At 46.7% G+C, this 25,704-nt stretch overlaps 1 protein-coding gene across 1 annotated transcript in view; it reads left to right on the top strand.

The window, feature by feature from the left end:
- Positions 1-25,704, top strand: part of NRAP (nebulin related anchoring protein) — a 141,859-nt gene that overhangs the window by 77,698 nt on the left and 38,457 nt on the right. Inside the window, exons 14-24 of the mRNA XM_069754339.1 lie at positions 5,090-5,197; positions 5,571-5,669; positions 12,816-12,920; positions 13,051-13,158; positions 13,540-13,641; positions 16,084-16,281; positions 18,566-18,670; positions 18,879-18,977; positions 21,245-21,340; positions 21,571-21,678; positions 24,430-24,741. Of these exons, the coding sequence (XP_069610440.1) occupies positions 5,090-5,197; positions 5,571-5,669; positions 12,816-12,920; positions 13,051-13,158; positions 13,540-13,641; positions 16,084-16,281; positions 18,566-18,670; positions 18,879-18,977; positions 21,245-21,340; positions 21,571-21,678; positions 24,430-24,741 (1,440 nt within the window). The remainder of the gene's footprint in view (positions 1-5,089; positions 5,198-5,570; positions 5,670-12,815; positions 12,921-13,050; positions 13,159-13,539; positions 13,642-16,083; positions 16,282-18,565; positions 18,671-18,878; positions 18,978-21,244; positions 21,341-21,570; positions 21,679-24,429; positions 24,742-25,704) is intronic.

Here is a 25,704-nt window from a genome sequence, read left to right as displayed (position 1 = left end):
GAAGGGGAAAAAATATACCCCCAAAAAGAAATCTTCTGGACTCCAAAGAGACATTTAGAACCCTTTACAAACAAAGAATTGGCGCGCAGGACCTGAAACACCTTCCTGACCTGCTGAACATGAGACTCCCAGTCATCAGAAAAAACCAAAACATCATCCAAATACGCGATAATAAATTTATCCAGATATTCACGGAAAATATCGTGCATAAAAGACTGGAAGACAGAAGGAGCATTAGAAAGTCCAAAAGGCATCACCAAATACTCGAAATGGCCCTCAGGCGTATTAAATGCGGTTTTCCACTCATCACCCTGCCTTATCCGCACAAGATTATACGCACCCCGAAGATCAATCTTAGTGAACCATTTAGCCCCCTTAATGCGAGCGAACAAATCAGTCAACAATGGCAAAGGATACTGATATTTGACTGTAATCTTATTCAAAAGACGATAATCTATGCAAGGCCTCAAGGAACCATCTTTTTTGGCCACAAAAAAAAACCTGCTCCCAAAGGGGACGAAGATGGACGGATATGTCCCTTTTCCAAGGACTCCTTAACATAATTCCGCATAGCAGTATGCTCTGGCACTGACAGATTGAACAAACGACCTTTAGGGAATTTACTGCCAGGAATCAAATCTATAGCACAATCGCAATCCCTGTGAGGAGGAAACGAACTGAGCTTAGGCTCCTCAAAAACCTCCCGATAATCAGACAAAAATACCGGAACCTCAGAAGGAGTAGATGAAGCGATAGAAATCGGAGATGCATCATCATGAACCCCCTGACATCCCCAGCTTAACACAGACATTGTTTTCCAGTCCAGGACTGGGTTATGAGTTTGTAACCATGGCAGACCAAGCACTAAGACATCATGTAAATTATACAGTACCAGGAAGCGAATCACCTCCTGATGAACGGGAGTCATACGCATGGTCACTTGTGTCCAGTACTGAGGTTTATTCATAGCCAAAGGTGTAGAGTCAATTCCTTTGAAAGGAATAGGAACTTCCAGAGGTTCCAGACTAAACCCACAGCGATTGGCAAATGACCAATCCGTAAGACTCAGGGCAGCGCCTGAATCCACATAGGCATCGACGGAAATGGATGATAATGAACAAATCAGCGTCACAGACAGAATGAACTTAGACTGTAAAGTACCAATAGCAACAGACTTATCAACCTTTTTTGTGCGTTTAGAGCATGCTGATATAACATGAGCTGAATCACCACAATAAAAACACAATCCATTTTTCCGCCTATAATTTTGCCAATCACTTCTGGACTGAATTCTATCACATTGCATTATCTCAGGTGCCTGTTCAGAAGATACCGCCAAATGGTGCACAGGTTTGCGCTCCCGTAAACGCCGATCAATCTGAATAGCCATAGTCATGGACTCATTCAGACCTGTAGGCGCAGGGAACCCCACCATAACATCTTTAATGGCCTCAGAAAGGCCATCTCTGAATTTTGCAGCCAGAGCGCACTCATTCCACTGAGCAAGCACCGACCATTTCCGAAATTTCTGACAATATATTTCTGCTTCATCTTGCCCCTGAGAGAGAGCCAATAAAGCTTTTTCAGCCTGAATCTCTAGGTTAGGTTCCTCATAGAGCAAACCCAATGCCAGAAAAAACGCATCCACATTGAGCAACGCAGGATCCCCTGGTACCAATGCAAATCCCCAATTCTGAGGGTCACCCCGCAAGAAAGATATAACAATCTTGACCTGCTGAGCAGGGTCTCCAGAGGAGCGAGATTTCAAGGAAAGAAACAACTTGCAATTGTTCCTAAAATTCAGAAAACTAGATCTATCTCCAGAAAAAAACTCTGGGACAGGAATTCTAGGTTCAGACATAGGCGTATGTACAACAAAATCTTGTATATTTTGAACCTTAGCAGCAAGATTATTCAGGCTGGAAGCCAAACTCTGGACGTCCATGATAAACAGCTGAGGTCAGAGCCATTCAAGGATTAAGAGGAGGAAAGAAGCAGTCAAGCTGCAATTAAGGCTAGGCAGCAAACACTGAGGAGGGAAAAAAAAAAAAAAACTTCCTCAGACTACTTTTCCTCCTACTTCAGCCAAAACGATGACCAATTTTTTCGGGCCGGCTATACTGTCATGATCCCAATGGCAGGAGATCACAAAAGGACAAGCACAAAAACAAAACAAGCTCTAGGGTGATGGAACCTGAGCTGACCGCGATCCTGAACCTAAACACACAACTAGCAATAGCCGGGGAACGTGCCTACGATGATTCCTAGACGTCTCGCGCCAGCCGAAGGATTAACTTCCCCTATAAGAAGAAACACAGACCTCACTTGCCTCCAGAGAAACACCCCACAGAAATAGCAGCCCCCCACATGTAATAACGGTGAAATGAGAGGAAAGCACATACGTAGTTATGAAAATAGAATCAGCAAAAATGAGGCCCGCTAAAGCTAGATAGCATAGGATACAAAAGTGAACTGCGCGGTCAGCGAAAAACCCTTCAAAAAACCATCCTGAAATTACTTGAACTCATGTGCCAACTCGTGGAACATGAGGAGTAATTTCAGCCCACTAGAGCAACCAGCAGCAAGGAATCACATATCTGCAAGCTGGACTAAGACAAAAATTAAGCAAAACGTAGAACAGGAAAATCAAAACTTAGCTTGTCCTGAAGATAACAGACGCAGGGAGCAGAGGAAAAAAGACACTTTGATTACATTGATAGCCGGCGAGGAAATGACAAAAAGGCCAGGTTAAATAGGAAACTCCCATAACCTGAAGGAACAGGTGGACACCAGAGACCGCAGAGAACACAAGTCACCCAGTACATCAGTAACCACCAGAGGGAGCCCAAAAACAGAACTCACAACAACCAGCCTTTCTGTGATGTCACAGCCTTAAGGTTTTAAGTGTCTGGCAGGCTCTGAGGAGTCACTTCTTCTTGACTTCTTGTCTTCTCCTAAAGCCAGCAGCACGTCCAATGAGCTGGGACGTATGGTTGCCTGCCATGCTTTGAACATGTGAGTGTTACCTTTTCTCATTTAATCCCTGTTTATTTTATAATTACCCTTGTACATATTTGCAATTGTCTCATTTGAAACATCTTTATAAAATATTTTTGATAAAGCACTGCCTAATTTTTATGGGATATAATATTATATGTTAGTTCATTCTCCATGCTCTAAAAACCGTACCCTAAGTCTTCTGAAGGGAAATACGCTACTGTTGTGTTGGGTTAGCTTCGGACCCGTTTAATCGAAGCTGGTGGCAGCGATAGTGTGCTGACTTTTGGATTATGTTGTAGCGACTGCGGCGTTGATAATTATTGTTCCTGCCTGAGTGGGAGTAGTTTATCGCGTCGCTGCAGCGTGCCCAATAGCCAGTACATAGCAGGCAGCCTTTCTGGCGACTAATTACCCAGGGTGCAGTACCTAATCTGACCTGAGAGTAAGGGGGCGCCAGAGAGCTGCAAGTGTTAAGTGGAACTGTAAGCGGGATATACATAAATCCCTGCAGTTCGTGGTATATTGAAAAGCAGTGGGATACCTACAATAAGCCCCTGCTGTAAACTAAGAGGTCAATAGCCTTGTGGGTGTTTTTTCATTGCATTGTTAGCAGTGGAGGGATAACTAAGATAAGCCCCCCTGCACATATGATAGCCGTCTGTTGGCCTAAAGTCACCCCGACCCGTGACGTAGGGGTGATGGTCACGGTGTGAATCGTGACAAATTGGGGGCAGCGGTCAGGGGAATCCTGACAAATAGCAAAACAGGAGAGACCAGTCAGGGATATGAATCCTCCAAAAACAATGGACAACTGGAACTGACTAATGGATCTAGCAAGACTAAATAGCCCAGTCCAAATTGCAAAAAGTGGACACACCTGATAAATGCTGTGATCCAAAGACAGCAGCACTACCACTCATAACCACCGGAGGGAGCCCAAGAGCAGAATTCACAACAACACCTCTCTCTTTCCTGGGTCAGAGAGGGAGGGAATTCCTGGGTGTAAAAAAACTGGTGACTCTCCTGGAGCAAACAGAACAGCACCTTCCTCCACAGACTACAGGCTCCTAGTGGTGGCTGTATATATCTGTATGCAGTGAGCTCCTCTAGTGGTGGCTGTATAAATTTGTATATAGTGAGTTCCCCTAGTGGTGAATGTATAAATCTGTATGTAGTGAGCTCCCCCTAGTGGTGAATGTATAAATCTGTATATTGTGAGCTCCCCTAGTGGTGACTGTATAAATCTGTATGCAGTGAGCTCCCTCTAGTGGTGAATGTATAAATCTGTATGTAGTGAGCTCCTCCTAGTGGTGACTGTATAAATCTGTATGTAGTGAGCTCCCTTTAGTCATGGCTGTATAAATCTGTATGCAGAGAGCTCCCTCTAGTGGTGACTGTATAAATCTGTATGTAGTGAGCTCCCTCTAGTGGTGACTGTATAAATCTGTATGTAGTGAGCTCCCCCTAGTGGTGACTGTATAAATCTGTATATAGTGAGCTCCCCCTAGTCGTGGCTGTATAAATCTGTATATAGTGAGCTCCTCCTAGTGGTGACCGTATAAATCTTTTTGTAGTGAGCTCCCCTAGTGGTGAATGTATAAATCTGTATGTAGTGAGCTCCTCCTAGTGGTGACTGTATAAATCTGTATGTAGTGAGCTCCCTTTAGTCATGGCTGTATAAATCTGTGTGCAGAGAGCTCCCTCTAGTGGTGACTGTATAAATCTGTATGTAGTGAGCTCCCTCTAGTGGTGAGTCGTGACTGTATAAATCTGTATGTAGTGAGCTCCCCCTAGTGGTGACTGTATAAATCTGTATATAGTGAGCTCCCCCTAGTCGTGGCTGTATAAATCTGTATATAGTGAGCTCCTCCTAGTGGTGACCGTATAAATCTTTTTGTAGTGAGCTCCCCTAGTGGTGAATGTATAAATCTGTATGTAGTGAGCTCCTCCTAGTGGTGACCGTATAAATCTTTGTGTAGTGAGCTCCCTCTAGTGGTGGCTTTAGAAATTAAGTATTGAGCTTTCTGCCACAGTGATGTAGGGAAATAGCACAATTTATGGAAGCTGATTTTTCTCCTGCATCTTGCAGCTTGCCTACAAATCGGAGAAGACCGACAGTGCGGACGGCGAATATTGTTTCCCAGCGACACTTGCTCCATCTTATCAGACCACAAAGAAGCTTGAACCCCTGAAAGACGTACGTAACGCTGGAAGCTCATAATACCGGGAATCAGGCAGCAATCGATATATTGGTTCTTTATAAATACATATGTATCAGAAATAGCAAAGTCTCCCAGCAGCACAGAGTATTTCAGGAGAGTTGTCCTGATCTTCGGAGAAGCCATATACTGACAAACGTATTGGAAGAAGGCGATCCACCAGCAGCACAGAGGATTTCAGAAGAGAAGTTTCCTGATTTTGGAAGGGATCACAAATTTTGTTGCATAGTTGGGGGTAGTAGGATCTTCAGCAGCTCAGAGTATTTCAGGAGAGGCTTGTGCTAAAGTCTGAACAAGGCCGTACCCTCCTGAGTTTGTGATTTCCATGTCTTGTCTCTTTCTTCCTGGCAGGTAAATTACCGGCAGAGCATTGACAAGGTGAAGTTCAGTTCTGTCACTGACACCCCGGAGATTGTGCAAGCGAGGGTTAATGCCCAGCAACTGAGCGATGTAAGTTAGTGCGGTGCTGATAATGGGGCGACTACAATGATGTAACAGCCGTCCTGGGGTTTAACCCTTTCATATCTTACCCGGGGGCGGCATGTGAGCACATACAGGCCACCAGGTAGTGGTAGCACAGATCAGTGTCCGGGCACCTGAGACCCCGGCACCTGGGATCCTGGCACCTGAGACCCCGGCACCTGAGACCCCGGCACTTGAGACCCCAGAACCTGGGATCCTGGCACCTGAGACCCAGGCATCTGACATCCCAACACCTGGGATCCTGGCACCTGAGACCCCGGCACCTGAGACCCCAGTGGAGCGCCCCCAGATGCAGGGCCACTGGTTACTCGGTACCGGTCCTCTCTGTTTCGTTCTGGGGCTGTCACGGTGGCTGGACCCGGTCCGTGACCCTGCTAAGGGGCGTCCAATAAAAGAGGTGATGAAAGTCGGCTAGGTTTCGTGACGCCATCTGTGGTATTCGGTCAGGTCGACCGACGCTGCTCGGGGTCCACTGGGGTGATGTAATGGCAGCTAGATGATATACCTTCCCACAGGTGAAGTTTGTCCCCAGGGCTTCCCAGTAAGGTGGATGGTGATGATGTGAGGCGCGGTTAATAACGAGGACACAGGGTTGCAGTCTCTTTACCTCTTTACTGAAGACTTCAGGATCCGCAATCCAGAGCACAGTTAACAGGGCTATCTGAGACCTACCGGTCCGATGGGCACATCCAGAGTTCCCTTTGCAGGTGGAAATCAGTGCCTACCAACTAATGCCTGTGTGTTGTAGTTCTTCCCTGCTGAGCATTCGGGATAGTCCTCACAACTCTCGTGTTCGTTCTTTCTCTTTCTCTCTCTCTCCGTCCCCCAAGTTTATCTGGATAGGACGCACCCGTTTGACGGGAAGGCTCGGAGCCATTCTGGGACCCTAGAGACGCCCCTCTCCACGCGTTGCCCCCTATCTCTGCTTAGGTGATGTAAGGTAGACAGCCAACCTATAATTAACTGTCCTGCGGTATTTGAAGTAAGGCATTGAGTCAGTTACTTCCTCGGTGTTCCGGTCACTGGCTACGCACCTCAGTAGGATGTTGCCGTTCTCGGGGCACGACTCCTACTGGCTCTCCTTTGTGCTTTGATCTCGTTTCTCACTTTCCACAATATCTTTCTCTTCGTGTCCTTTCTTAGGATACCGCCGCAAGGTAGTGCAGGCGCGGCTCCGTCACCTTCTACTCTTTCTGCTAGTCCCCTGTCAAGAACCCACCCCTGACAGGTCCTCCCTGGAGCTCTCCCAGGCTGCGTTCTCTTCTAACTTCCTATCCGACCCCTAGTTTTACCAGTGTGAGGAGTGGCCTAATACATAGTGCCTTTTGCTCCCCCTGGTGGCCAGAGTGGGAAGTGTAATGTGTGCTTGTGATACCTGGTCAGGTGAACTCCTTTAGTGCAATCAGACATAACATCACCCTCCTTAGCGGCAGAGCGACATTACTGCAACGACCAGGACTATGGGGCGCTGCACTCCCCCCCCCCCCCCCCCCCCCGGTTAAATCCAGTACTCCCGGACTGGGAAAAGAAGAACAACAATAGTTATTACAAAAGGGCATACAAAATTTTTGGAATGCTTTAAACAATGTAAACATTACAATGCTTCCCTTTATGGGAGGTGAGGTCACTTGAACGTTACAAACGGAAACATGTTTAAATATTTTAAATAACATTCTATTCTACAGACTATAAATAATTCCTATTACCCAGCCGGGTATTCTACTAAGTGCAAATCTTTGAACAATAATTTAACTTCTCCTTTAAGGGCGTATAAGCTAAACCCACTAAAAGCTTACTACAAAACATTACAGTACAAATCTAACATTTTCTTTACTTCTTCTAACTTCACACAGATGCAGGACCGCCTGGCTATTCGTCCGGGCCTACTGCCTCTCTTCTTCTAGGTCCACAGCAACCATCTCTCTATGGTTCTCAGACTCACTAACCCCTACGGGTTCACTTTCTAGCTCTTCTAGGTACATGGCATCTACTATGCAAACATTATCACTATCTTACTATAACAAATAACATTCCCTTTAAGAGGGGAGATCAGTCTTTTCTGAGGTAGTGCAAACAATAATCAAGTCACTAAAGAACTGCAAGACTCGAGAAACTTCCACGAATCGTCTCTTCGCAAAGTCTTCTTTCCTTGTAAAACCAGTAGAGAGCACCCTTAAGAGGGTGCGAACTATATACAACACAGTTTGTGAATCATTCACCATCCATGATTCGGCAGTCTTTTAAACAGTGATGAACTTGTGCAAAAGAGAAAAATATAAAACAATAGGGATCCCGGGTAAACGAAGGGACCCCTTTAAGGATTAACCCTAGACGGGTTTACTGGCAAGGAGCAGAGAACAGTTAGTTAACTATATACATATGTCAGGTTTTCGAGGTTTAGTGCTGCGACGGTAACGGCCTTACCTCGCACACCACCCTTTTTTGTCCGAGAACGGGTGGAACTCGAGGTCACCCGCCTAGCCGGAGTAACCTGGGGTTCCGCAGCGGAGATCGCAGTCTTTTCTTCCGCGATGGGTTCGGCCTCCCGACCAGGAGCTGCAGCCAGGAGGGCCGCGCACCTTTGGACACCATGGGCCCACCAGCCAGCTCCTCTCTGCCATCGAGTGTAGGTCACCGCATCCCCAGGCCGTAAGTCGCGGTCGGCGTCGGCTTGCCCATAGCAGGATTCCACTTCGTCTCGGGTGACACGCACCGTTAACGGCATCCCAATCTCCTGGATGACTCCCCTCCCCTCCTGGGGATTGAAGAGGACCACGACACCCCACTGTGGCAGAGGATCCTCTTACAAGTCGACCACAGCCCCGGGTTTGGTCTCCTTCCACTCCACCAATCGGTGCCGTCGGTACTCCTCCCAGGTGAGGACCCTAAGATCCGGGCCCCTCAGTTCACGATGGGGTAGCGATGCGGCCGGGCCCCCTGCTGCCGCAGCAAGCAGCGGGTCGACTAAGGGAGACAAACGAATCCCGGGGGCCCGTTCGGTCTCGGTACCTGCATGGGGTCTGAATCGACCTTGACCGACCCACGGTTCGGGCGGAGAGATCGGGGTCGTCAGCGAGGCGGACTGTGCCTCCCCACGAGTATCCCTCCAGTGGGCGACCAGCCGCCGAACCCTGATCATGTCCAACCCACCTTCCTGGGGCTGATCGTCGGGTCCTTCCTGCCGTGGACCGGAGTCTTCGCCCTCTGGTGAAGGGTCGAGCCGGGCCGGTGTATTCCCACGTGGACGCCTGGGGGTCGCCATGTCAGTCTCCCTGTCTCCTTCATATTCATTCCTGTTTCGGGGTACGGCCCCGTCTCCATAGCTCCCGCCCTCCATAGAGAAGCAGGAGGCGGGTCTTAGCTGCTGACGGGCACGTCTCCAAGATGCAAAAGTACTTAGACTGGGCTGCCATTACTCTTCGCGCTCTTCAGCTTGTTCACACCCACAACTCCACGCCCTTCTTCTTCTCCTGCGCTCCTCGTGGCGCTATAATGGCGGCAGTTTTGGCGGGAATCTTTGCAGCAATTAACAATGTACAGTCTTTGCAATAAATCACAGTTCAAGCACAATTCCAACACAGTTCCAAGACACACATGACCCAATTCTTCAGGCTTAAGTACGATCCTGTTCGTGACGCTAAGTTGGAGCGCCCCCAGACGCAGGGCCGCGGGTTACTCGGTACCGGTCCTCTCTGTCTCAGTTCTAAGGTTGTCACGGTGGCTGGACCCGGTCCGTGACCCTGCTAAGGGGCGTCCAATAAAAGAGGTGATGAAAGTCGGCTAAAATTTCGTGACGCCACCTGTGGTATTCGGTCAGGTTGACTGACGCTGCTCGGGGTCCACTGGGGTGATGTGACGGCAGCTAGATGGTATACCTTCCCACAGGTGAAGTGTGTCCCCAGGGCTTCCCAGTAGTGTAGGTGGCGATGATGTGAGGCACAGTTAATAACGAGGACACAGGGTTGCAGTCTCTTTACCTTTTACAGAAGACTTCGGGATCCGCAATCCAGAGCACTGTCAACAGGGCTATCTGAGACCGGCCGGTCCGAAGGCACATCCAGAGTTCCCTTTGCAGGTGGAAATCAGTGCCTATCACTAGCGCCTGCGTGTTGTAGTTCTTCCCTGCTGAGCATTCGGGATAGCCCTCACAACTTCTGTTCTCGTTCTTTCTCTTTCTCTCTCTTCATCCCTCAAGTTTATCCGGATAGGACGCACCCGTTTGACGGGAAGGCTCGGAGCTCTTCCGGTACCCTAGAGACGCCCCTCTCCACGCGTTGCCCCCTATGTCTGCTTAGGTGATGTTTGGTAGACAGCCAACCTATAATCAACTGTCCTGCGGTATTTGAAGTAAGGCATAGAGTCAGTTACTTCCTCGGTGTTCCGGTCACCGGCTACACGCCTCAGTTGGATGTTGCCGTTCTCGGGGCACGACTCCTACTGGCTCTCCTTTGTGCTTTGATCTCGTTTCTCACTTTCCACAATATCCTTCTCTTCGTGTCCTTTCTTAGGATACCGCCGCAAGGTAGTGCAGGCGCGGTTCCATTGCTTTCTATTCGTTCTGCTAGGCCCCTGTCAGGAACCCACCCCTGACAGGTCCTCCCTGGAGCTCTCCCAGGCTGCGTTCTGTTCTATACCCAAACGAAGAGGGAAGTAACATACCAAGAATGAAATATAAAAGAATTTTTATTCATCAATTTTTAAAAGACAAAAATACGAAAAATACATACAAGAAGGGGATGAAAACACGGCAAAGTGGACCCAAGGCAGTCCATAAAATATGACAATATATATACATATAAATATAGTAGTAATATACTGGTGTCTTAGTATACATGCAACAGCAGGCTCTGGATTACATAGAAAAAATGACCGAATTTGAGGCGTAACTGTAACCAATAAAAAAGAATTTGTCTTTATCCATGAATCTCAACAAATAATATATAAATAGAGAAATCTCATGAAAATATATGAGAAACAAGGGAGTGTAAAGTATGCTTACTAAAGGCTACTAACGTATAAGGTGATATATAAGTACCTATAAGAATTACCAGATGGTACTATAAGACTAGAGTGACAGACCAATATATGAAAGTCAGAGAGTGGTACGTGAACCTACCAAAGACTGTGGGTATATAAGGCCATATGTTGGTATCTATGAATGGTAGCTAAGTAGTAAAAGGCTGTGAGGCAATGCCATCAAATAAAGTGTCAGTGCATAATGCTAATATGGTGAATGCCCAAATGTGCCTATACAAAGGCCATATAGAAAGGTTACTAATAGAGTATTGGCGCTTTGGGGTTTTCCTGTCCCACGGCAGATTCGTCCATCAGCAGGTATGAGCACAGCGCCAATACTCTATTAGTAACCTTTCTATATGGCCTTTGTATAGGCACATTTGGGCATTCACCATATTAGCATTATGCACTGACACTTTATTTGATGGCATTGCCTCACAGCCTTTTACTACTTAGCTACCATTCATAGATACCAACATATGGCCTTATATACCCACAGTCTTTGGTAGGTTCACGTACCACTCTCTGACTTTCATATATTGGTCTGTCACTCTAGTCTTATAGTACCATCTGGTAATTCTTATAGGTACTTATATATCACCTTATACGTTAGTAGCCTTTAGTAAGCATACTTTACACTCCCTTGTTTCTCATATATTTTCATGAGATTTCTCTATATATATATTATTTGTTGAGATTCATGGATAAAGACAAATTCTTTTTTATTGGTTACAGTTACGCCTCAAATTCGGTCATTTTTTCTATGTAATCCAGAGCCTGCTGTTGCATGTATACTAAGACACCAGTATATTACTACTATATTTATATGTATATATATTGTCATATTTTATGGACTGCCTTGGGTCCACTTTGCCGTGTTTTCATCCCCTTCTTGTATGTATTTTTCGTATTTTTGTCTTTTAAAAATTGATGAATAAAAATTCTTTTATATTTCATTCTTGGTATGTTACTTCCCTCTTCGTTTGGGTATATGTTATTTTGGAGGTACGCCTTATACATTAATTGGTCTATAAATTTGGGTATACTGCGTTCTGTTCTAACTTCCTATCTGACCCCTAGTTTTACCAGTGTGAGGAGTGGCCCAATAAATAAAGCCTTTTGCTCCCCCTAGTGGCCAGAGTGTGAAGTGTAATGTGTGACTGTGATACCTGGTCAGGAGAACTCCTTTAGTGCCATCAGACGTACCATCACTCCCCTTAGTGGCAGAGCGACATTACTGCAACGACCAGGACTCTGGGGGGCTGCACTAGCACCTGAGACCCTGGAACCTGAGACCCGGGCACCTGAGACCCGGGCACCTGAGATCCCGGCACCTGAGACCCCGGTACCAGAGACCCTGGAACCAGAGACCCCTGACACCTGAGACCCCGGCACCTGGGATCCTGGCACTTGAGACCCTAGCACTTGAGACCCCGACACTTGAGACCCTGGCACCAGAGACCCTGGCACCAGAGACCCCGACACCTGGGATCCTGGCACCTGAGACCCCGACACCTGGGATCCTGGCACCTGAGACCCCGGCACCTGAGACACCGACACATGGGATCCTGGCACCAGAGACTCCGGCACTTGAGACCCCGGCACTTGAGACCCCGGCACTTGAGACCCCGGCACCTGAGACCCCGGCACCTCTAGTATCCTCTAGTAGTGCCATGTAGACGAGGTCTTGGTGCCAGCACAGTACTGAGACCCGGGCACACGATGACCCCCATAATCAGCTACACCTCCCATAGTCCCAGAGCTCCAACCACACAGCAGGAGGATTGTTACATTGTATCTTTTGTGAGATAAGCATCCATATTCCAGACTGGTACATTGTACCAATCCAGACAGGAGCAAGTTGCTGCCTATATATTGGGATTGTCAGGTTGTACTGGATTAGGAAAACAGCTTTCTTTGCTTTCCAGAAATAGCGCCACCCCTGTGCATGGTTGTGTCTTGGTATTGCAGCTCAACTTCATGGAATAGATTGGATTTAGCTGTATTACCACACACAACCTGCAGGCAGGGGTGGCACTGTTATCTAACAAGATTTTAACCTTTTCATAACTTGCACTTCTCGGATTGTTTATTCAGCTAAATTACAGAGCAGATTATGAGAAATCCAAGACCCGCTACACCCTGACTCAGGACGTGCCGGAGATGGTGAAGGCCAAGGAGAACGCGGAGCTCTACAGTGAGGTACGTGATGGACTGAACCAGACCGGACCCCCAGTATATGTGCTCCGGTATCAGGGACCCCCTGGTCAATATCCAGGACCCCGCTATCTCTGTATGATCACTGGTCATGTTCACTGTGATTTCATTGCAGAACAAGTACAAGGAGGAATGGATGAAGAGCAAAGGGCAGAACTTCGAGATGAGTCTGGACAACCTGGCCATGATGTCCGCTAAAGCCTCCCGGGACCTCGCAAGTGATGTGAGTGGAATGTGGGCAGCGCCAGGGACCCCTGTGACCTAGAGCCACAGTGCAGAAAGTATGGATTCAAGGGGTGTACCAATGGAGCAGGGGCAGCATAATAGTGACTGCAGCTCTGGAGGTGACTGGAGGATAACACATGATGTAACAGCAAAACAGTGAGTGCAGCTCTGGAGGTGACTGGAGGATAAGACACAATGTAACAGCAGAATAGTGAGTGCAGCTCTGGAGGTGACTGGAGGATAAGACACGATGTAACAGCAGAATAGCGTGTGCAGCTCTGGAGGTGACTGGAGGATAACACATGATGTAACAGCAGAACAGTGAGTGCCGCTCTGGAGGTGACTGGAGGATAAGACACAATGTTTTTGTCACCTACAGATTAAATACAGAGAGGAATATGAAAAAACTAAAGGAAAAGCGGCAGCGACAAGCGACTCGCGCCTCCTCCATTCTCTGCTAGTTGGAAAGCTGAGTAGTGAGGTAAAGGAGCCGCATCTATAGTGCAGTGCTGGTCACACAGCTTTCTCAGAGGCCTGATAATGCAGGCAGACATCCCTACTCACAGAGTGAAAAAACCAACAAAAATATATTCTAGAACCCTTTCAAGCTCAAAAAAACCAAAGAAAAACAGGATTCATAAAAAATAACCTTTATTAATATATACTACTAAAACACTCTAATCATTAAAACACAATAACAGAAATGTGCCTATATGGTCCTAGAGCGACACTATGCTTTGTCCTACCTGGCAGCGGGGGTTGGCACCCTAAATTACGCTTGGCGCCCCCACTCCACGGCGGCTCGCCCTAAGAATCCCTAGAGATCCCTACGATACAGGAAACCTGGAGCAACCTAATAAATGCCTAACGGACAAACCCTACCTGACAGTGGAGGTTGGCACCCTACTTTGAAACGGTTGGCGCCCCCACTCAGCGTCGACTTACCCTAGGATCCCTCAAAAAATCCCTACAATGGAGATAAAGATCAGAAAAATGTCCCAATACACCCTGATAACCACAAAAGTAAATAAAAAATGTGAAACAAAAACATAAAGAAAATAACCTAACCAGATAATGTAGTGTAATAGAGAGATCAGTATATCACAGATTGGGCTTCAGTCTACAAAATCGGATATGCCCAGCTAGCAAAAGGTATATCAGGATGCAGTAAATAAATCTCACATCATCAAAAAAATAAAAAAGATGATAACATATCCAATAGGGGGACACATTTATATCATAAAGTCAATCAGTATATGATTATGTTAGCGAGACACAATCGTCTCTAGCCGAACAGGCAATATACACATGTTTAAAGAATTTGCCCAAAAAGCCCCCTCATATGGACAAAAAAAAGGCTATTATATCAATCTCCGATAATGCAAGTACCCACGGCAATAATAAAGTGCGAAGTGCCAAATTTAAAAAAGGGGGCAAAGGACCGATAATTATAACAGTGTTATCGTCACAAGAAGCCCCGTAATGACTCAGACTTATCCCTTAATAATAAAGGGTGCAGAAGCAATAGTCACAGCAGCATAGTAATTCAATGATTGGCACAGTAAGATTAAAGATACTCATCTGTGAGCTGCGGCACGAGAACCCGAAATCCGGGTGACGCCATAGGAGATGATGATACAGAGATGACAAAAGCAGCTGACAGCTTGGATTACTCGTGCTGCTGACCCCTGATGAACCCCCTTGCAACTATGGGGGGGGGAAACGCGTCGGGCATTGTTTTGGGGATAAGATTTTGATCGAGTGCTGCTTTTGTCATCTCTGTATCATCATCTCCTATGGCGTCACCCGGATTTCGGGTTCTCGTGCCGCAGCTCACAGATGAGTATCTTTAATCTTACTGTGCCAATCATTGAATTACTATGCTGCTGTGACTATTGCTTCTGCACCCTTTATTATTAAGGGATAAGTCTGAGTCATTACGGGGCTTCTTGTGACGATAACACTGTTATAATTATCGGTCCTTTGCCCCCTTTTTTAAATTTGGCACTTCGCACTTTATTATTGCCGTGGGTACTTGCATTATCGGAGATTGATATAATAGCCTTTTTTTTGTCCATATGAGGGGGCTTTTTGGGCAAATTCTTTAAACATGTGTATATTGCCTGTTCGGCTAGAGACGATTGTGTCTCGCTAACATAATCATATACTGATTGACTTTATGATATAAATGTGTCCCCCTATTGGATATGTTATCATCTTTTTTATTTTTTTGATGATGTGAGATTTATTTACTGCATCCTGATATACCTTTTGCTAGCTGGGCATATCCGATTTTGTAGACTGAAGCCCAATCTGTGATATACTGATCTCTCTATTACACTACATTATCTGGTTAGGTTATTTTCTTTATGTTTTTGTTTCACATTTTTTATTTACTTTTGTGGTTATCAGGGTGTATTGGGACATTTTTCTGATCTTTATCTCCATTGTAGGGATTTTTTGAGGGATCCTAGGGTAAGTCGACGCTGAGTGGGGGCGCCAACCGTTTCAAAGTAGGGTGCCAACCTCCACTGTCAGGTAGGGTTTGTCCGTTAGGCATTTATTAGGTTGCTCCAGGTTTCCTGTATCGTAGGGATCTCTAGGGATTCTTAGGGCGAGCCGCCGTGGAGTGGGGGCGCCAAGCGTAATTTAGGGTGCCAACCCCCGCTGCCAGGTAGGACAAAGCATAGTGTCGCTCTAGGACCATATAGGCACATTTCTGTTATTGTGTTTTAATGATTAGAGTGTTTTAGTAGTATATATTAATAAAGGTTATTTTTTATGAATCCTGTTTTTCTTTGGTTTTTCTACTCACAGAGTGACCTGGGGTTTCTGCCACTCCGGAGCCTGGGGAAGCTGGGTGACTATGTGAAACACAACATTCTCTTCATCTGATTGGGTGCATCGTTTATTTCTTCTATAGATTAACTACAAGAAAGGATTCGAGGAGACGAAGTCGCAGTTCCATTTGCCGATGGACATGGTGAACATCACTCATGCCAAACAGGCGCAGGCGCTGGCCAGTGACCTGGACTACCGCACCAAGCTCCACAAGTACACGCTACTGCCCGAGGACATGAAGGTCACATGGGCCAAGAAAGCCTACAACTTACAGAGCGAGGTGAGATGGCAGTTCTCCCCTTGGGGAATTAGGGGCAGAAGTGCGGAGAATAAGGGGCAGGAGTGTGGAGAATAAGGGGCAGGAGTGTGGAGGATAAGGGGCGGGAGTGTGGAGAATAAGGGGCAGGAGTGTGGAGAATAAGGGTCACGAGTGTGGAGAATAAGGGGCAGGAGTGTGGAGAATAAGGGGCAGGAGTGTGGAGGATAAGGGGCAGGAGTATGGAGGATAAGGGGCAGGAGTGTGGAGAATAAGGGGCAGGAGTGTGGAGAATAAGGGGCGGGAGTGTGGAGAATAAGGGGCAGGAGTGTGGAGAATAAGGGGCAGGAGTGTGGAGAATAAGGGGCAGGAGTGCGGAGAATAAGGGTCAGGAGTGCGGAGAATAAGGGTCAGGAGTGCGGAGAATAAGGGTCAGGAGTGTGGAGAATAAAGGGCAGGAGTGCGGAGAATAAGGGGCTGGAGTGTGGAGAATAAAGGGCAGAAGTGCGGAGAATAAGGGGCAGGAGTGCGAAGATTAAGGGTCAGGAGTGCGGAGATTAAGGGTCAGGAGTGCGGAGTATAAGGGTCAGGAGTGCGGAGAATAAGGGTCAGGAGTGCGGAGAATAAGGGTCAGGAGTGCGGAGAATAAGGGTCAGGAGTGCGGAGAATAAGGGTCAGGAGTGCGGAGAATAAGGGTCAGGAGTGCGGAGAATAAGGGTCAGGAGTGCGGAGAATAAGGGTCAGGAGTGCGGAGAATAAGGGTCAGGAGTGCGGAGAATAAGGGTCAGGAGTGCGGAGAATAAGGGTCAGGAGTGCGGAGAATAAGGGTCAGGAGTGCGGAGAATAAAGGGCAGGAGTGCGGGGAATAAGGGGCAGGAGTGTGGAGATGTCAGGAGTGCGGGGAATAAGGGTCAGGAGTGCGGAGAATAAGGGTCAGGAGTGCGGAGAATAAGGGGCAGGAGTGCGTAGAATAAGGGGCAGGAGTGTGGAGAATAAGGGGCAGGAGTGTGGAGAATAAGGGGCAGGAGTGCGGAGAATAAGGGGCAGCAGTGTGGAGAATAAAGGTCAGGAGTGCAGGGAATAAGGGGCAGGAGTGCGGAGAATAAGGGGCAGGAGTGCGGGGAATAAGGGGCAGGAGTGCGGGGAAAAAGGGGCAGGAGTGCGGAGAATAAGGGGCAGGAGTGCGGGGGAAAAGGGGCAGGAGTGCGGGGAAAAAGGGGCAGGAGTGCGGAGAATAAGGGGCAGGAGTGTGGAGAATAAGGGGCAGGAGTGCGGAGAATAAGGGGCAGCAGTGTGGAGAATAAAGGTCAGGAGTGCGGGGAATAAGGGGTAGGAGTGCGGGGAATAAGGGGCAGGAGTGCGGGGAATAAGGGTCAGGAGTGCGGGGAATAAGGGTCAGGAGTGCGGAGAATAAGGGTCAGGAGTGCGTAGAATAAGGGTCAGGAGTGCGTAGAATAAGGGTCAGGAGTGTGGAGAATAAGGGGCAGGAGTGTGGAGAATAAGGGGCAGGAGTGCGGAGAATAAGGGGCAGCAGGGTGGAGAATAAAGGTCAGGAGTGCGGGGAATAAGGGGCAGGAGTGCGGGGAATAAGGGGCAGGAGTGCGGAGAATAAGGGGCAGGAGTGCGGGGAAAAAGGGGCAGGAGTGCGGAGAATAAGGGGCAGGAGTGTGGAGAATAAGGGTCAGAAGTGCGGGGAATAAGGGGCAGGAGTGCGGGGAATAAGGGGCAGGAGTGCGGGGAATAAGGGGCAGGAGTGCGGAGAATAAGGGGCAGGAGTGTGGAGAATAAAGGTCAGGAGTGCGGGGAATAAGGGGCAGGAGTGCGGGGAATAAGGGGCAGGAGTGCGGGGAATAAGGGGCAGGAGTGCGGAGAATAAGGGGCAGGAGTACGGAGAATAAGGGGCAGGAGTGCGGAGAATAAGGGGAAGGAGTGTGGAGAATAAGGGGCAGAAGTGCGGAGAATAAGGGGCAGAGCGAAGAATAAGGGTCCGGAGTGCGGAGAATAAGGGGCAGCGCGGAGAATAAGGGTCCGGAGTGCGGAGAATAAGGGGAAGGAGTATGGAGAATAAGGGGCAGGAGTGCGGAGAATAAGGGGCAGCGCGGAGAATATTGAGTCGTCACAGAAACTTTATGGATTTGTCAATAAAATGTAACAATGTACGGAATGTTTATAATTATCCGCCAGTAACCATAGAAACAGCATCTAAAAGAGCGAGAAGAGTGAAGAGATGAAATGTGAAAAACAAGATCTGTGTCAGTCTCAGAACTTTTGTCCACGACTGTATAAATCCCACTTTGTTTCCTCCTAGAATCAGTACAAGTCAGATCTGTCGTGGATGAAGGGCGTCGGGTGGATGGCAGAGGGAAGCCTGAATGTGGAGCAAGCGAAAAAGTCTGGGGAGCTGCTCAGCGAGGTGAGCGCCAAATTTACTAATGCGTGGCTGCAGGGTGACCATTGTCTGGGGGATTCCTGGACGTCTAAGTGACAAATCCTTGTCGTCATACAGACCCAGAATTGCTGCGCACATTGGGGAATTTGCCATTGTGGGTGGTGGACTGGATGTCATCCAGCTTTCCCAGATGCTGAAAGTAGTAAATAATTATGTTTGTTAATCTTTTCAGAAAAAGTATCGCCAGAAAGCAGACACCCTGAGGTTCACCAGCGTAGCGGACAGCCCGCAGATCCGGCACGCCAAGAAAAGCCAGGAGCTCCAGAGCGATGTGAGTGCATATAAATAACCAGTCTACCTACAATACATCATTTGTGCCCAGGTCCCTGCAAGAACGGGGATCATCATCATCACCACCATCATCATCACCATCATCACTACCATGATCATCAACACCATAATCATCATCACCACCATCATCACCACCACCATCATCATCACCATCATCTTCATCACCACCATCATCACCACCATCACCACCATCATCACCACCACCATCATCACCACCATCATCACTACCATGATCATCAACACCATAATCATCACTACCACCATCATCATCACCATCATCTTCATCACCACCATCATCACCACCATCATCATCACCACCATCATCACCATCATCACTACCATGATCATCAACACCATAATCATCACCACCACCATCATCATCACCATCATCTTCATCATCACCACCACCACCACCACCACCACCATTATCACCACCACCATCACCACCATCATCACCACCACCATCACCACCACCACCATCATCACCACCATCACCACCATCATCACCACCATTTTCACCACTATCATCATCACCACCATCACCACCATAATCATCACCATCATCACCATCATCATCATCACCATCATCAACACCATCATCACCACCATTTTCACCACTATCATCATCACCACCATCATCATCACCACCATCATCATCACCACCATTATCACCACCATTATCACCACCATAATTACCACCATTTTCACTACTAGCATCATCACCATCATCATCACCATCATCATCATCACCACCATCATCAGTGTCAATGGAAAACTTTACAGATAAATTCCACCTTACTTCATCTTCTGATGTGTTTTAACCTCTTGCCGATATGGCAAACTATTTTTCTTTTGTTTTTTTTCTCCTCATTTACTATTTTTACCGTACAATGTACTGAAAAATTAGAACAAAAAACACAAGTGAGGTTCAATGTTTAAAAACCGGCAATTCCAATATTGTTTCTGGGTTTTGTTTTTGCAGCGTTCACTGTTCATTAATAATGACCTAGTACCACAATTCTCCAGGTCAATGCGATTACAACGATGACAAACTTGTATAGTTTTATTTATATTTTAATGGTTAAAGAAATTAAAAAACTTTGTAAAAAGAATTTTTGTTTCTGTCACATTTATCGGAGACTTGTAACTTTTTGATTTTTTTACACCGTTGGGTCTCTGTGAGGTTTGTGTTCTGCGTCGTGAGCGGACGGTTTTATTGATACCAGTTTTCGGTATATTTTACATTTTTATCGTTTTTTTTTTTTTTTTTTCATTTTTAAGGGAATTTCTCAGCAACCAAAAAACCTTAATTCTGTCCTTTAGATTTATTTCCATTAGTCACTGTACAGGTTATATTTCTATGGAACGGACATTTGCACACAGAGACACCAGATATCTTTGTTTCATTTGCTTATTTTTGTAGCAGGAGAAACGATTAAAATTTTTATGTTTTTTTTTATTAGTTTGAAATATTTTTTAAAGCTTTTTTAACTTTCTAGATTTATTTAAGTGCCTCTAGAGGACCTGCTATCGTTCTATCATTTGTACTTTATACTAATTATTGACTTTCTAGGAATCCCAGCCACATGGTGCCACGGCCGAAGGCTCCAGATTCTGTAGAATAAACCAAGCGCCTGATCCTTTGCTGCTTTTTTTTTTGCCTTTTGTTTCTACTTTTTGATGTTTTTTTTTTCTTTGTACCTTTTTCTTTTGCTTCCTTTTATAGTTCATTTTATGTGTTCACCTGATTTTTTTTGTTTTTTTTTATGTTCGCCATTGTTGACGAGGTTCAGGGTTTCATACGTTTTGGCTAATTCATCAATCACAACTTTTTAAAAAAGTAATAAAACTTGAGTGGATTTTATATACACTAGATACTTTAGTGCAAAGTGTACATCATTTTAGCGGAACATGGGACATATTTTTCACTAAAAAGTTGGTCAAAAAAAAAGAAAAAGCATTTTTGATTTTGTGGAGAATTAATCAACCATGCTCGCCATTTTGAAGAATTTGGCACAATAAAGTCAATGAATATCACAAGACATAAAAAGAAAAGTGACCGAGAAACTTCTGAAAATTATAATATGGGTCCTTGTAAAACAAATCGGATGAAACTGATTTTCAGAAGAAGAATATTGCTTATTTGCCAAAGTCTTCACACCTGTACATGGTGACTTCTATAAATCTGCACTCGGTTATTGGCGTCATCCAGGGTCTTTGATCATTTATTATTATTCTCGGCTGCAGATTGTGTACAGGTCGGGGCTCCTCCACCATTACACCATTCACAACGACGATCCTGCCTTCCTACAAGCCAGAATCAACGCTGCCAACCTGAGCGAGGTGAGAAGGTTCCTCCGCACCCAGCACGGCTGGCATTGGGGGGGCACGTTAGATAATGGCACCTATATGACAGATGATGACAAATAATTCCAGAAATATTTCCCGAGGGCTCTGAGGTCCCTCCTCGGGCACAGAGCTCCAGATCCCCTGCGCAGACATTGGCAATGAGAATTATCCCCATTATGATTCACATTTTATTTGTCTCTTTTTTTCTTTATTTTCCCTTCCAGAAATTATATAAGAGCAGCTGGGAAAAGCAGAAGGAGAAGGGGTTTGAGCTGAGCTTGGATTCGCTGTCCATCCTCACCGCCAAAGCCAAACGCGACCTCGCCAGCGATGTGAGTGTCCGACCCCCGGCGTCATACAATCCATTCATCTAGTGTGTAAATATAAAGAACAGGTTCTCTTTAAAAAAAAATGAAGAACTTTGTATCTTCTTCAATTGATACAAGTCGTATAAATTGTTTCTCATTGTTGTGTATCACAACCAATATGGCTGCTGTTCATCGCTGATCATCCTGCTTCTCCCGGCTCAATATGAAGCAATAAAATGGTGCCTAGATATGAAATGATATCCTATGAAATCTGCAGAACAATCTACCGATGGCAACTATCTTTATTTCTTTTTCTTTATTTCTATTCTCTATTTCTTTATAACTATCACTGGAAGCAAATGTAACTGAGCCTTCAGCCAAGTGTCATCTGAGTTCTACTCCCCTCCTTACTCCCCTCCTTACTTCCCTCATTACTCCCCTCCTTACTTCCCTCATTACTCCCCTCCTTACTCCCCTCATTACTCCCCTCATTACTCTCCTCATTATTCCCCTCCTTACTCCCCTCATTACTCCCCTCCTTCCTCCCCTCATTACTCCCCTCCTTACTCCCCTCCTTACGCCCCTCCTTACTCTCCTCCTTACTCTCCTCCTTACTCCCCTCATTACTCCCCTCCTTACTCTCCTCACGCCCCTCCTTACTCCCCTCCTTACGCCCCTCCTTACTCCTCTCCTTACTCCCCTCCTTACGCCCCTCCTTACGCCCCTCCTTACTCCCCTCCTTACGCCCCTCCTTACGCCCCTCCTTACGCCCCTCCTTACTCTCCTCCTTACTCCCCTCCTTACGCCCCTCCTTACGCCCCTCCTTACTCCCCTCCTTACTCTCCTCACGCCCCTCCTTACTCCCCTCCTTACGCCCCTCCTTACTCCCCTCCTTATGCCCCTCCTTACTCCCCTCCTTACTCCCCTCCTTACTCCCCTCCTTACGCCCCTCCTTACTCCCCTCCTTACGCCCCTCCTTACACCCCTCCTTACGCCCCTCCTTACTCCCCTCCTTACGCCCCTCCTTACTTCCCTCATTACTCCCCTCCTTACTCCCCTCATTACTCCCCTCCTTATGCCCCTCCTTACTCCCCTCCTTACTCCCCTCCTTACTCCCCTCCTTACTCCCCTCCTTACTTCCCTCATTACTCCCCTCCTTACTCCCCTCCTTACTCCCCTCATTACTCCCCTCATTACTCTCCTCATTATTCCCCTCCTTACTCCCCTCATTACTCCCCTCCTTCCTCCCCTCATTACTCCCCTCCTTACTCCCCTCCTTACTCCCCTCCTTACGCCCCTCCTTACTCCCCTCCTTACTCCCCTCCTTACTCCCCTCCTTACTCCCCTCCTTACTCTCCTCCTTACTCTCCCCCTTACTCCCCTCATTACTCACCTCCTTACTCTCCTCACGCCCCTCCTTACTCCCCTCCTTACGCCCCTCCTTACTCCTCTCCTTACTCCCCTCCTTACGCCCCTCCTTACGCCCCTCCTTATGCCCCTCCTTACGCCCCTCCTTACGCCCCTCCTTACTCTCCTCCTTACGCCCCTCCTTACGCCCCTCCTTACTCCCCTCCTTACTCCCCTCCTTACTCCCCTCCTTACTCTCCTCACGCCCCTCCTTACTCCCCTCCTTACGTCCCTCCTTACTCCCCTCCTTATGCCCCTCCTTACTCCCCTCCTTACTCCCCTCCTTACTCCCCTCCTTACGCCCCTCCTTACTCCCCTCCTTACTCCCCTCCTTACGCCCCTCCTTACGCCCCTCCTTACGCCCCTCCTTACTCCCCTCCTTACGCCCCTCCTTACTCCCCTCCTTACTCTCCTCCTTACTCCCCTCATTACTCCCCTCATTACTCCCCTCATTAGCTTCCTCATTAGCCTCCTCATTAGCCCCCCCGGAATGCTATAGTCTTACCGAAACTTGCAACGAACAAGTCACCAAGCAAATATATATATATATATATATATATATATATATATATATATATATATATATATATATATATATATAGGGAAACGGCACAGCGGACTTCCAGAAAAAGAAAAAAAAAAGTAATGTTTATTGCCCAAATGGCGTGGCGACGTTTCGGAAACATTGCCATGCCATTTGGGCAATAAACATCACTTTTTTTTCTGGAAGTCTGCTGTGCTGTTTCCCCCTTTTTTTTAGCCTTCTGAGATTGCTGGCCGGGGATGCGTGCACTTTGTTAAGGTACTGTGTTTGGTGCTGTTCCAATTTTTTAACATATATATATCTATCTCAGACTGGCGAAGGTCCACATCTATGAATGATTTGTGGATCTCCAGTTTGCACCATCAGAGCCTTGGGGGCTTCTGCTTTTCCTAATCTTGTCCATCTGGATTGGGTGCCTATTTATTTTAGAGGGTCCCCAGGATTTCTCTCCATTGTATAGAGCTTTTCTTGAAGATATCATGTAAATCCCAGGAAAAAGTTTGATGAGGGGGACATACAATCAGTGATGGGGTATCTAAACTGGACCCTCTATTTCACAGGCAGACATACAGGGGCCCAAGAGGTGAGGGGGCCACAACCACCTCCAGAGCAGCATCTGTCAGAGACACAGTTTTGGACAGCAAAGGGCCCATATTCTGCTCCTGCCCAAGGGCCTCTTCTGTCAGTGTCCGAATACTCTAATTTCATGGAGGACCTCCTATTTTCCTTCCAGGGTCCTCCGGTGTCTTCTCCGAGTCTTCAGACATCCTGACAAGGTTTCCTTCTCATTATACTCACACTTTTCTTACTTGTCCCATCCACAGATCAAGTATAAGGAAGGATACGAGAAGACGAAGGGGAAGATGATCGGGGTCCACCGCGCAGAAGAAGACTCCAAGATTTCCCACTCTCTCCAGATGACCAAAATGCAGAGCGATCTCGAGTACAGGAAAGGGTTTGAGGACTCGAAGTCGCGCTATAACGTGTCCATGGACATGCTAGACATGGCGCACGCCACCATGGCACAAGCCTTGGCCACCCAACAAGGTTACAGGACGATCCTCCACCGATACAGTGCCCTGCCGACCGACATGAAGGTTCAATGGGCAAAGAAGGCCTACGACCTACAGAGTGATGTGCGTACAACCTGTGATCGGGGATAAAGGGGTCCACCTGCAAACACAGCTTATGGTCTACGTGGTGGTCTACGGTTCCAGGGCCTTCTATAGCTCTCCCTGCCGGTATCCACTCAGATCGGAGTCAGACGCTCCGGCCGTTTCTGCGCCCTCGTTTTGCCCTGTGTTTCCTGCTTTAGGTTTTATTTTTGCCCCAAATTCTCCTTTTAAGTTGCACAAATTTTGAGTTTGTTTTCTCCGTTTGCCATTGTCTGTGGCCGATTCGTTATTTGCGACTCCTCTTATTCCAAGACTTTTTTATTTTTTCGTCTCCATAGACGTATTGTTTTTTTATGAGAGGAGTTTTATAGTTTTGAATGACTCCATTCATTTTACCGAATAATGGACAGCAGGGAAAAAATCCCAAGTGCCTCAAAGTGGCGAAAGAAAATCCACCCCGCCATTGTTTATTGGCTTTGTCATTACAGCGTTCATGGTGCGGATAAAATGAGCGACGATGTCATTCCCCAGGTCGGCCCGATACGGCGATGCCAGACTGGGATTCATTGTATCATTCGAGTAGTGACGTATTTTTTTGAAGTTTGTGTCACCATTTTGAGCTCGGAAACTTTCTCTTTTCCGTTGACAGAGCGGTGTGAGGGATCGGTGTCGGTATTTGCATGTTTTGATTGATTTTTATTTGCATTTTTGGGGGGAACTGTACTGACTGGAAAACCCCAATTCTGGCATTTCCATGTTTTCCATTTCAGAGTTAATTATAAGGAAGGAATATTTTAATATTTTATGAATTCTGTCAATTACACGCGCAGAAAATCCAAATATATATTTTATTTATTTATTTTTACACTTTGCTATTTACATTTGAATAAAGGGACGGGGAAAGTTGATTTTAATATTATAAATTTTTTCTTAGATTTTTACATTTTTAATTAGTTCATTAATGCTACTTGATCGCCGATGTAA

The sequence above is a fragment of the Ranitomeya imitator genome, chromosome 2 (genome assembly GCF_032444005.1).
Source record: "Ranitomeya imitator isolate aRanImi1 chromosome 2, aRanImi1.pri, whole genome shotgun sequence".
In the NCBI taxonomy this organism is placed as follows: Eukaryota; Metazoa; Chordata; class Amphibia; order Anura; family Dendrobatidae; genus Ranitomeya; species Ranitomeya imitator.
Note: the sequence above shows the minus strand (reverse complement) of the source record. Positions and strands in the feature narration are given on the sequence as shown.